This window comes from the organism of the source record quoted next, unplaced genomic scaffold, assembly GCF_019419815.1.
Source record: "Pyrus x bretschneideri cultivar Hongxiangsu unplaced genomic scaffold, Pyrus_bretschneideri_v1 Contig17, whole genome shotgun sequence".
In the NCBI taxonomy this organism is placed as follows: Eukaryota; Viridiplantae; Streptophyta; class Magnoliopsida; order Rosales; family Rosaceae; genus Pyrus; species Pyrus x bretschneideri.
In genome coordinates, this window is record NW_025999468.1 from 3,047,716 (window position 1) to 3,060,649 (window position 12,934).

At 37.8% G+C, this 12,934-nt stretch overlaps 2 protein-coding genes and 1 long non-coding RNA gene across 3 annotated transcripts; 1 reads left to right on the forward strand and 2 right to left on the reverse strand.

The window, feature by feature from the left end:
- Positions 1–461: 461 nt before the first annotated feature.
- On the reverse strand, positions 462–2,530 carry LOC125476079. The gene is made up of 6 exons (XM_048581814.1): positions 2,257–2,530; positions 1,804–2,042; positions 1,462–1,680; positions 1,249–1,347; positions 1,082–1,162; positions 462–980 (listed from the first exon to the last, which is right to left on the reverse strand). Exons 1-6 carry the CDS (start codon positions 2,528–2,530, stop codon positions 480–482), a joined length of 1,413 nt encoding a protein of 470 aa, XP_048437771.1. The 3' UTR covers positions 462–479.
- Positions 2,531–3,530: 1,000 nt separating this feature from the next.
- LOC125476058 lies at positions 3,531–4,097 on the reverse strand. The gene is made up of 3 exons (XR_007257423.1): positions 4,004–4,097; positions 3,726–3,768; positions 3,531–3,604 (listed from the first exon to the last, which is right to left on the reverse strand). It is a non-coding gene; the product is annotated as an uncharacterized LOC125476058 (long non-coding RNA).
- A 5,061-nt stretch (positions 4,098–9,158) lies between these two features.
- On the forward strand, positions 9,159–12,140 carry LOC125475931 (purine permease 3-like). Its single transcript, XM_048581400.1, has 2 exons — positions 9,159–9,878; positions 11,559–12,140. Exons 1-2 carry the CDS (start codon positions 9,159–9,161, stop codon positions 11,934–11,936), a joined length of 1,098 nt encoding a protein of 365 aa, XP_048437357.1. The 3' UTR covers positions 11,937–12,140.
- Positions 12,141–12,934: the final 794 nt, after the last annotated feature.

Genomic DNA, 12,934 nt, shown 5'->3' on the forward strand with positions numbered 1-12,934 from the left:
AAATTAATTTTAAATCATATTGCGATGCCTTATTTCCGTCGCATAAGGTTTTAGAGGTCAAACCCTATTTTCGTCGCTCGAAGTATCATGTGCAACAACCACCAATTTCGTCGCACAACATTTATTTCGCACGACGAAGCACTTTCCTCCATCACGCAATGTCTGACGTCACACTAGTGCAAAAAATACTTTGGGTGATGTAGGTCCTTCGTCGCGCAAAGTCAAAAAAACGTCGCGCAAAAATTTGCGTGACGAACCTTCGTCGCGCTACAGGCGTCGCGCCACGCCTGTGAAAGAAGGTTTTGCGCGACGAAGAAGTTACATGCGTCACACAAAGTGTCTTTGCGTGACGTAGTAACATGCGTCACACAAAGTGTCTTTGCGTGACGTAGTAACATGCGTCACGCAAAGTGGGTTTGCGTGACGTAGGTGTGCGTCACGCAAAGTGGGCTTGCCAAGTAGTCTTCTAGGTTTGAAAACTACTGGGTATCGGGTAGGTGAGGTGGCTGGGAGGTCGAAGGTGGAGTAAGATCAGGTGCTGGCAGCTGGATTTGGAGACCGGACACCGCTAAGGCCTGTACAATCATACTCATCTGGGCCCTCATCTGTTCGTTCTCAGCTCTCATCTGCTCGTTCTCCGCCTTTATATGCTCACTCTGGGCCCTCATCTGCTCACTTTGGGCCTTTATCTGCTCGTCCTGGGCTGCAAGCTGACCTTTAAGGGTTGTCACTTCCTCCTTCAGGGCGTTGGCCTCTCCTGTGGTCGATTTGGAAGAAGAGGCACCCGTCTCACGAACCCGCGCCTTCCCTATACCCCGAACAACCTTGCCATGACGACGACCGTACTTTTGATCCAGGACCTCAGTCATGATCTGAAAACCTACATCCTCGGGTAAAGTGACGTCCTCCATCGGGGTTTCCAAGGGAAGTTGCGATGTTGCTTCTTGGAGAACAGCATCGCCCTTTTCCACCATAGTAGCCTGTAATAATAAAGAAAAAACGTATAATGGTTAATAACAAAATATAAATAATACTTGAACGATTCATAAATATAAGAATAATAACAATTACATCTACTTACATGAAGCTGCTCAGCGATCTCATTGCCAGGTCGAACGTAAACGTCCTTGAACACGTCGATCTCTGGGAACTTAGAACCCTCCTAAAAAAAAAAAACCATTAGGAAAATTTTATTAATCAATAATAAAAATTAAATTGTATAAAATTTCAAAATTAATATACTTTTACCTGACGTCGTGTCTCAAGGTTATACGAAAAGGGCTTCGAACCGGAATGGTGGAGAAGTGTCTTAGAGTCCCGAGCTATCTTGCCAGCAACAGATTTCTTCTGTTAAACACACAATATACATGTTAGTGCGACTATTTGAAAGAAATTATTTTAAAAAGCTTAAAAAAATAACTAAAACTTTAATGAATTATTATTAAAATATTAAGTACATACCACAAATTTTGAGTCCGTAAAATGGTTGCAGAGCCATTCCCAATCCTCTGGCCGATGCTCCAACTCGGATGGGCAACCCTCTAGGCGAGCAACCTCTGGATCATTAAATTTCTTAAAATGCGCATGAAGATCGCTCTTCCAATTTTTGTACCGATTTGCGAAGGTCTCGTCTAAGTAGGTGATGACCTCAGGGGATATGTCCTTAAAATCAAAATTGACCTACAAATAAAACAACAAAATAATAGTAAGAAATTTAATAATATTAAGATAATATACTTTGGTTTATAATATTTGTAAACATAATTAAAAAAATGATAAAAGGCCAAAAATTAATATACTAACCGACAACTTGTCTCGCACCAGTATCTTCGTCTCCTGAGGAATTTGTGCCCAAGTCTCCCACTGCATAGGACAACAATTCCAAATAACACAACCACAGCTAGTAGCGACGATGCTATGTTGCTGTGAGGTAGCCGCTCCACGATGTCGCGAGTCATATGCAATCTTGATCAAGGAGGCAGACAGACGTACATTCTGTGCCGTCTTCAGCATTCGATTAGGCCCCCTGGTTTTTTTTTTAGCTATCCAAAAAAACTTAAATGGTGAAAATCCTAAGCTTAAATTTCTATAGAAAATTTTGCAAAGCCTCCCCTAATAGTATATCATTTCCCAAAACCTTAAAAAAGTAAAATAACAGTAATTCACAACCCGCAACAAATTTTCACAATCATAAAAATAATAGTTTTAAAATGAAAAAAAAATACAACGTAGTGAGAATTAGGAAAAAAAAACTACCTGGCTGGGAGCCCCCATCCTCAACTCTGGATGATGAGGAAGTATGAACAGAAGGCTCCAAATCGCGGCGGTGCCGATGAGGCCGCCGCGCACTGAGCGACTGAACCGACACTGATGACGTCGATGATACAGGCACCTGGGATGCCGTAGCAGTAGCCTCAGTAAGGGGTGTAGTCTCCCCAATCAATGGAGCACTCACGGATGGAGCAGTAAATGGTGATAATGCGGGAGGCGCATTGGTCACACTCCTACGACGAGCGATCAACTTCGACATCTATACACTTTTTGAATAAAGCATTCAACTCAACATCATTTGACAGACAAACTTATTAGTAAGAAATTTAACAAAATAATAGAAAACAAAAGGCGAAAGCATAAATCTTTTCTCGCTAAAAAGAAGGTAAAAGGCTTAAAAGCATGCCACACAAAATGCTGAAAGAATACCTTTTCAGCTTTTATAATATTTGCTTAATGGAATATAGGATTTCAAGGTTCAACCACCAAGTTCTTGATGAGAAATACCGGCAAACCACCACAAATGGTAGAATCATATCATCTCCCTTTAGTTTTCTTTAAGCCAATAGCACAAACTAAACAGGAATTGGACCCACTCACCCTCAAACCTTATAAGGAGGTGGTGTTATCAGACCCAAAATATCACACATATCTTATTATCCTTGGTACTTACTGTTTTTAGATTGTCATGAATTTAGCACAAAAAGTTATCAGCTTGCGCCTCTTTTTCTATCACATACAAATAATGAGGGTATACAAGTATGAAATATTTGGTTCCACTTTAATCAACAACCAAATTAGGATTACAAAAGGTTAGAATATAAAGGTCAGACATCATATGTTCGTAAAAGCCAGGTTAAGCACCCATAAGTTCCTTTTACAATTGAATGATTTTATTGAAACAGTGCCTAAGGGGCACAACTGGTTAACTCAAGGCAAAAGATGATGCTTAACTTGTAAAGCTTATTGTCATCTGTTCGAGAGCAAATAAAGAGTCAACTAATGGATTGGGAAGTTGTAAAGCAGAATAGCTAGGCTCATAGCATGCAAAGGTCTAATTAAACCAATGTCATAACAATGGAACGAAAAGTTTCACATGCCGAAACTGAAACACACACTACACTGCTACAACTTAGAAATTAAAAAAATAATTTGCTTTTACCAATTGTGCAAAGATCTATATCATGAAATAATAAAATAAAAAATAAAAAAAAAAAAAGGTGCACGAATACCTTTCTCGGCTAGTGTTGAAGTGTTATTTTTCTTCTGGTTGGAAAAGTTGAATTGTTGTTAAGTCCAGAGGGATTGAAATGTCCTTCTCTCGACCTAGAACCTGAGGAAATAAAAAGTGAGATGTCAAAGTAATTCTTGTCAACCAAGAATGCCATATTTCAATGAAAAAAAACTATGCCTGCGCAAACAACAAGAATGAAATGAAAAGAATAAAGCATTACCTTAACTTCCCGGTAGTGGACGAGAACTATGTGTTGCAGAGCCCTGCAGCAATGACCAAGTAAGTCAGACGTGAAAAGAAAATTTCACAATAAATTACTTGAATCATTAGCATGTGAGACTAAATGTTAATTGCATTTGGGTTTTCTTTAATTTTATTAGACAGGTATTAAAATGAACAGGCAGCCGTGGGTGCCTGCTTGTACTTGCAAACACATCCACAAACACTGCTAAGGCTTTTGAACAAAAATCTTTGATAGATTTGTAGCATATAACTCACTCTTCAAGCATCCAATAACTGCGCCTTTGGAAATTTTCATTTTCTTCTCCATGTGCATAATAGCAGTGCAGCACATCAACGCTTCCAGCCTGAAAGGATGTTCAATTATTATTCAACCACTTTGATTGAAAACAAAGGCTTTGTCAACAAATTAACTCTTGACACAAGCCACAAAAACTTGAGAAATAAAGTTTGATTCTTTCTACTGCACAAAGGCACTTCACCCATAAAATTGTAAATTGAAAGATATCAGGAAACCGAAAAACCAATGTTTGAATTCATCCGTATCGAATCAGCGTAATAACAATTCCTCACCAACCCATCAACAATCGAGTGTGCGTGCAGCAAAATCACAAAGTGAAACCCTACACTGAACTGCAATTTCACCCTAATCCCTAAATAACAAAAACCCATCGCAAATCACAAACCCTTACCTTGATTTTGGGACTTGATTCCCGTTGGCTTCGACATTCGTGTGGCTACCCGTCGTTTAGAACGAGAAGGAAGAGAGAAGTCTATGGGAAAGAGAGAGGAAGACCGAGAGGAAGAGGATAAGAGGAAGAGGAAGAGGTCTGCAATTTAAGCAAAACCGAAAGTCTGCAATCTCCAACCAAAACCGAAAGTCTGCAATTTAAGCAAAACCGAGAGGAAGAGGATAAGAGGAAGAGGAAGAGGTCTGAAAAGAGGTCTACGGAAAGAAAAACCGAGAGGGAAAGAAGATAGGATATATGGTTGGAAAACTTGGAAAAATTGAAAAAAAGCGCCTATTTTTCGCTAAGGACCGCCAAAATTATCAATTTGCGCGACGCAAGTGCACGTACGTCGCGCAAAGATGTTTTGCGTGACGCCACATACGTCACACAAAGATGTTTTGCGCGACGTACGTGCACTTGCGTCGCGCAAAGCTGTTTTGCGCGACTCATGTAGCCCTGCGTCACGCAAAGTCAACAGAAAAAGCGGTAAACCTTACTTGGTTTAGCGCCAAAATCTTGCGGGACGCACAAAACGTTGCGCAAATGGCCTTTGCGCGACTGCACTTTGCGCGACGAAGATTGGCATCGCGCAATACCGTTTTGCGCGACGTAGGTACCCTTACGTCACGCAAAATGGTATTGCGCGACGCCAATCTTCGTCGCGCAAAGGCCATTTGCGCGACGTTTTTTGTTTAGCGTCACGCAAACATACTTTGCGCGACGCAATTAGCTGCGTCGCGCAAACATGTTTTTGTACTAGTGTCATCAGTTTTGCACAACAGAATTTGCCGACATCCTCTTCGCTGTCCAATATTTCCAGCAACCGTATTTGCCTTTGCGCGACGGTTGTCCTTTCGTCGCCCAAGCAATTATGCTTAGTAGTGAATACAACAAGTTAAAGATGTCTATGTATACCATTGACTATTAAATAATCTTACGCGTCTTGGTTGGCACCTCCACTACTCTTGATGTAAATGTTACTTGACGCCCTTTCTTTTGTCACACCCTCGGCGTCGCTATCGATTACTCCATTATTTCACTCTGACATAGCTGGTTCATTTCTTGCTCTCTCCTACCCTACAACACTTAACGTAACAGTGAAACACATATTCATTACCGGGCCGGTCCTGTGATTTCAGCATTTGTGTGAAAACCTCCCGTGGATGCAAATGGAAACCGATCATGCTGAAAAACGTAATGCTGCCATGAAAAAGCTCATTCTCATTATAAGCTGCATACTTTTATTTATAGGCACATGTGAAGGTCCATTGGTTATGCACCTCTACTTCATCCATGGAGGCAAACGTGTGTGGCTTTTGAGCTGGCTTGAAACTGGCAACTGGCCAATCATCTTCATCCTCTTAGTCATGGCTTATTACCACTATTGCAAGACTGAAGGCTTATTAACAAAAACATTTTCATGAAGCTCCCACTCTTTATAGCCTCTACCATCAATGGCATCCTCACCGCCCTGGATGACGAAAATTTGATTTCTATTCCAAGCCAAAATACTGATGCCACCACCATACTGTGTCATTAGACTTTTACCTTTCTTCACCATGCATAATACTTTATGCAGTTGAATGGTATTATGTATGACATTGAGAAATAATGATAATATTCAATAATTTAATAGAAAAGAAGATTTGCGACTAGCTTTGTTATTTAAGTCTCCATGCTTTTATCATGCTAACTAAACTACTAAGGTTGCTACAAAACTACATACAAGTCATCAGTTCAACCCCTTCTCGACCTTTGTGCATAATCAGTTGGTATAATTTTAGTAATCAGTTTGTACATTTTCAATAAAACTACATATGTTCCATCGGTCCAACCCGTTCTCGATCATTTTTGCAAAATTAGTGTCAAAAACATGTAGAATCAGTTTTGTATCCATTGTTTTCCTGGAAGCATGAAGTCCATCGTACTCGAGATGAGAGGGAAAAAAAGAGTAATTTAACATTGCCTGGTCTAAAGCCTGCCTACTTGCTAACTCGGATTCACAGATTCATCAAGAAGAACACTAAAACCTTGTTTCATTTTTTAATACTAGATGGCAGAAACATACATTTGATGCAAAAGATCAAACTAGCTTGGACTTGTGACGCAATTATAGACTTCTGAAACTAACTTAGACCATTCAAATGGGATGCGAGTAAGAGAAAAACGAAAATAATAAGAGAACGAATGACATTATCCCCCCACATTCACAACATTCAAATTGAGTTATTAAATTATGAACAGGTTATTGGTGGCTACAAATTAATGAGCTTTGAGTTGTCTCATAGAGTGAATAAGAGATAGGTTAATTTGTTGACTTAAACATCAGATTGGGGATTTCAAGAAGCCTTTTTTTTTTTTTTTTTACTCTTAATTAACAATTTAATATATTGTAAGATATAATAAAATTAAAATAAAATAAGAAACAGGTTGATATACATTTGAGAAAAAATGGCAAACATTGTATACAGATAAGAAAACTAGGTGTGTCGAATTTTGGGAACCCTAAAAGTTACGTTTCTAAAATTTCCTTACTTCCATTGCAAACTCAACGATGATCTCTTGCTTGTGGCTGCTCGGCTTTCTTCTGATCTCCCAAGACAAAAACTTGTTTCTCTGCCTAATCTTTCCTTTGTTCAGCCAACCGAATCTGGTGAATAAGGTATGAGTGTGAAAAGAGAAAGAAGGGAGCACAGTGTGAAAAGGCTTCACAACTATAAAGGGTATCTTCGTAACTTAAACTCCAGAAAAAAAGAAGGCAATGATGTCATCTTCCAGATGTATAATTTTATCCCTCCTTAAAATGTTTAAAAAGTGTTATCTCAATATAAAATTAAGTATTAAAAGTATACTCTAGTGTAATTTTTCCTTTTCCTTATGGATCCATTTCCTTACCTACTCTATGGTTAAGAATTTCAAATTAGTTGGACTGAAAAACCTTAATTGTTTACAATTTGGTTTTCTTTGAATTTAGACGATGGAGATAAGAATTTTGAATTTCCATGATTACATTGAATCCAGGCAATTAATGTAATATCCCACATCGCCCAAGGGAGTGGATCTTGTAAGCCTTATATGTATATTCCCATCTCTACTTACCACAAGGCCATTTGGGAGCTCACTAGCTTCGAGTTTCATAGGAACTCCGAAGTTAAGCAAGTTCGTGCGAGAGAAATCCCAGGATGGGTGACCCACTGGGAAGCTCTCGTGTGAGTTCCTAGAAACAAAACGGTGAGGGTGTGGTCAGGGCAAAGCAGACAATATCGTGCTACGGCGGAGTCGAGCCCAGGATGTGGTGGGGGCCCAAGCCAGGATGTGACAATTTGGTATCAAAGCCAATCCCTGGTTGGAAGTGTGCTGACGAGGACATTGGGCCCCTAAGGGGGGTGGATTGTAACATCCCACATCGCCCAGGGAACTGGATCTTGTAAGTCTTATAGGTATATTCCCATCTCTACCTAGCACGAGACTTTTTGGGAGCTCACTGGTTTCGGATTCCATAAAAACTCCGAAGTTAAGCGAGTTCACGCGAGAGCAATTCCAGGATGAGTGACCCACTAGGAAGTTCTCGTATGAGTTCCCATAAATAAAACCATGAGGGCGTGGTCGGGGCACAAAGCGGACAATATCGTACTACGGCGGAGTCGAGTCTGGGATGTGGTGGGGATCCGGGCCGGGATGTGACAATTAATATGCCAATTAAGTGAGAAAATTAATTATCTTGAAAGTTCAGCTTTTTTTATTTAAAAAAATGAAAAAATTGACATGGAAATCTATTAATACTAATTTATGAAAAGTTGAAAACCAATAAAATTTCAATCAAAGAATATTAGTGGCTACGAATCGCATCCAAAGTCTCCCCATAATATATTAGTTTTTTTCAAATAGAAAAACAAATATAAATTCCAGAAGTTCCAACCAAATGAATAATTTCTTCCTATTTCTTTTGAATTTTCATAAAAGTATAAGGATTAGTCTACAGTACCTTTTAATAACAATAGGGTAAAGGTCCATTTTGTCATAGTAATATCAACGTCATTATATAAGTAATTAATTATAATATATGCTATTGTGTAACCTTTAATTGTAAATTTGAAAAATTATAATACATATATTTTTGTAATTGATATGTTTAATTTTAACGTCATATTGTAATATCATTATACGTTAACATACATAAATCATAACTGAACTACAACTAAAATGTTAAGAATAATACTTTGTATCATCTCAATTGCTCACACTTCTAATAAATAAAGGCTGGAAACCAAGATTGACCTTTATTTCACAAGAACGTTAGAATCGTCCACATTTCCATGATCCCGAATTGATGGATCAAATACAAAATCTCTCTTTAACTTTCATAGTTAAAATTGAGGAAAAAAATTACACAAATGAGAACCAATTTTCAATACGACAAGTTAAAGATGTCTATGTATACCATTGACCATTCAATAATCTTACACTTCATGATTGGCACCTCCACTACTCTTGATGTAAACGTTGCTCGACGCCATTTCTTTTGTCATACCCTCGGTGTCGCTGTCCACTGCTCCATTATTTCACTCCGACACAGCCGGTTCATTTCTTGCTCTCTCCTGCCCTACGACACTTAACATCGCAGAGAAACACATATTCATTACCGGGCCGGTCCTGAGATTTCGGCCCTCACGTAGATACCAATGGAAACCGATCATGTTGAAAAACGTAACACTGCCATGAAAAAGCTCCTTCTCATTATAAGCTGCATACTTTTATCCATAGGCACAGCTGGAGGTCCATTGGTTATGCGCCTCTACTTCATCCATGGAGGCAAACGCGTCTGGCTTTCGAGCTGGCTCGAAACCGGGGGCTGGCCGATCATCTTCATCCCCTTAGTCATGGCTTATTACCGCCGCCGCAAGACTGAAGGGCCATCAACAAAAATCATCTTCATGAAGCTCCCACTCTTTATAGCCTCTGCCGTCATCGGCGTCCTCACCGGCCTGGATGACTACCTTTACGCCTACGGCGTTGCCCGACTTCCGGTCTCCACGTCAGCCCTAATCATCGCTGGCCAGCTAGCCTTCACTGCCCTTTTTGCCTTTATTCTTGTGAAGCAGAAGTTCACCTCATTCTCCATAAACGCCGTCGTGCTGTTGACTATTGGTGCGGCTGTTTTGGGGTTGAACACCAGCTCTGATCGACCAGAGGGGGAATCGAATAAGGAGTATATTGCCGGGTTTTTGATGACGGTGGCGGCGGCTGCTTTGTATGGATTTGTGCTGCCGTTGATAGAGTTGACATACAAGAAGGCCAAGCAGACCATTACATATGCTTTGGTTATGGAGATTCAATTGGTTATGTGTTTGTTTGCTACTCTGTTTTGCACTGTGGGAATGTTTATCGACAACGACTTCAAGGTTAGTTGTATCCGGCCTCTGCTTAATTATCATCATCCAATTCTACTTCACATGTTACTGGTATCTTGCTTGTTAATTAGTCACATATGCTTCTCTTGTGTGAGTTTTTAGACCCCAAATTTTCACAACAACCTACTTAACAGTCGTACAAATAGACAGTCTAACAAGAAATATTATTTTCGACCGAAAAAAAAAAAAAACAAGTGCTAATGTAATTTCCAGATATGGATAAAGAGTTGGCAGGTAACGTTTCTCTCTTCACTAGCTATCTGGACCCCGTTTATTTGGGGTAGATCACTCCTATGTGAGACCAACTTGTAACAAAACGATGATCAATACAATATAATAAGAAGAATGCTAGTTATTTTTGCGGAACCTAGTAGTTTAGGAATACAGTTGCGTAAATTATATTGTGTTTGAAATATCCTTGTAGTTTTTATCATATTTTTTAAATTAGATATTATCATATTAGAATTGTAATTTTATTAAAGATAAAGAATTTATTATAAATAAATGCAGATGTCACACATTTTATAATTACATGTCTCTCTTTGTCTCTACTGTTGTGCACATCTTCTCTCTTTGTTTTTATATTATTCAGTAAATCAAACATACTTTCTACTGATCTTTTCTTCATCTTTTATTTTTAAGATTCTACGTGATGATTTGAACTGCCTTCTTAGTCACTTTTGAATCTTTATCTTTAAAAAAAATTAGTTACACTTTCTGTAAAGATAAAGACTTGATGATTTGAACTGTCTATAAAAAGAGATCATCCGAGTAAAGTTGTAGAATCTTAAAAATGTAAAAGAAAAGCGACACGTATTAATTAGTTAATATATAAAGTGGCTTTTATTTAGAATTTCGAGGAGATAAACTTTGGCTGGCCAGCTTTCATGTTTATGAAGTCCAGAAAATCCACCAGGTTTTTTTACTTTTCCTAGGCCTATATCCTCAGTCGGTGTATTCAATTGGGGATTTTAAATTATTTTAATTTTTTTAATGAATTTAGATATATTTGATTAGAATTTTAACCAATTATTAAAATTTAATATGTATTCATTTAGAAGTTTAAGATAATTTATTAAAATTTTTAAAAATCAGGATGTATTCAATTAGGATAACATTTTATATGTATTCAATTAAAATTTGATTTTAAAGAATTTTAGAAAGTTAAGGAATTAGAAAGAATTTGAGAGATTTTATGTGTATTTTAAGTATCTACAAATCTCACATCTCTCTATAAGATTTCGAGGGAATTGAATCAAAATTTTATGTGAAGTCTCTCAAATTATTAATTGAATACACCCCTAAAGCTTGATCACTTCATGATTTGAATTAATCTAAAAAGTTACTGTACCAACTACCAACTAATATAATAAGTGTGACTTTATTCTACTTTATTGGTTCATATGTATTGATTTCGCACTAGATACCATATATTTTCAACGAACTGTAGCATCAGCCATGTCATAAAATTGTGAAATTTTGGTATTTTTAATTATTTTATCATTATTTATAAAAGATTTTTGTTGCACATGAGATCTTACTTACGTTTTTGTACAATTTAATCTCATAAAAAGAAAATTAATAAAGGGATGAATGAGCGTAGAAAATCAGTGGTATATAAAACAGATATTTGCTTGGTAAATGGTCTAATTTATTTACCACTTTTTTCAGGTTATTCCAAGAGAAGCAAGAAACTTCGGTCTGGGGGAAACCAGTTACTATGTGGTGCTGGTATTTAGTGCTATAGTGTGGCAAGGTTTTTTTCTGGGAGCCGTAGGAGTCATCTTCTGCGCCTCATCTTTGCTTTCTGGAATTATAATTGCCGTTTTGCTCCCCGTAACTGAGGTCCTAGCAGTTATTTTTTACCAAGAAAAATTCCAAGCAGTAAAGGGAGTCTCTCTTGCACTCTCTCTCTGGGGATTTGTCTCTTACTTCTATGGTGAGATAAAACACAGCAAGCAAGAGGAAAAGGGAAAGGAAGCCGAAATTTCAGAGAAAAAGAAAGACACACCAGAAGCAACACAGGTTCCTCATCAACTGGAACCCTAGCTTGAACCCTAGCTAGTCTGTAGTCACAAACCCTAGTTGGAGTTTGAGAACGCGGGAAAGGCCACCTCTGCCGTTTGGCATTTACAAATTCGCCTATATTTCGCTTTGTTTGAATCATTTTCCTACAGTGGTGTTTATATATTAGTTGATTGTAAATAAAACTGTTATTAGCATTCTAAAAATCTCATTATCTACTTTTTACAAGTATATTTTTCTTTCGAATTATAAAAAATTTAGAATGTAAAATAAGATTTTTAAAATACCAATAATAATTCTCATTATAAATTATAAATTATTAGTGAGCGTTGCATGCGTTAAAGAACATGGAAAACTGTCAACTTTTTAAGCTTTACTTATGTGTACAAGTTTTGATTAATTATGAAAAAAATATAAAAATTTTCTTTGCCGGCCGTATCCTCATTAATTTCTCAAAAGAGTAATGCCATGTTTCGATTCTTTATCTTTTTCATTTACTTTTCCTCTCTAATCTTACGATGACCGAGGTCAAGTCTTCAAATTGCTCAAGACATTTATTTAAGTTAGCTACCAAATCAGTAGTTAGTATTTTAGTTTAGTGATAACAATTTTATAAAAAAAATTTGACAAACGATAGGATGTACCACTAAATAGATCTGAAATAGGCCCTATATTCTAAGTTAAGATCCAGCCAGCTATAGTCGCTGAAGGATCACTTCTAGGTTTTAATATAACTAATACAAAAAGCATAGATCCCCATCTCCCATACAATAATGTATTAGTTCGGGCAAAGATTTCTCCGGAGATGGCTCCTCGGCACTCAACACAACTCCCTAAGGGATTGGCACTTTAGATGTGTAGTCGAGCTCTTGCCTACTAATGTGTTGCAAGAGGAGGACAAACTTATTTTTGAAAGGTGCCCTTGTGGGGCCTTAGGTGTAAGCCTTAAGACTCACAATCAAAACCAACTAAGTGCTAGGTATGCCACTACTATCTCAATATAGCAAATGTAGAACAAGATT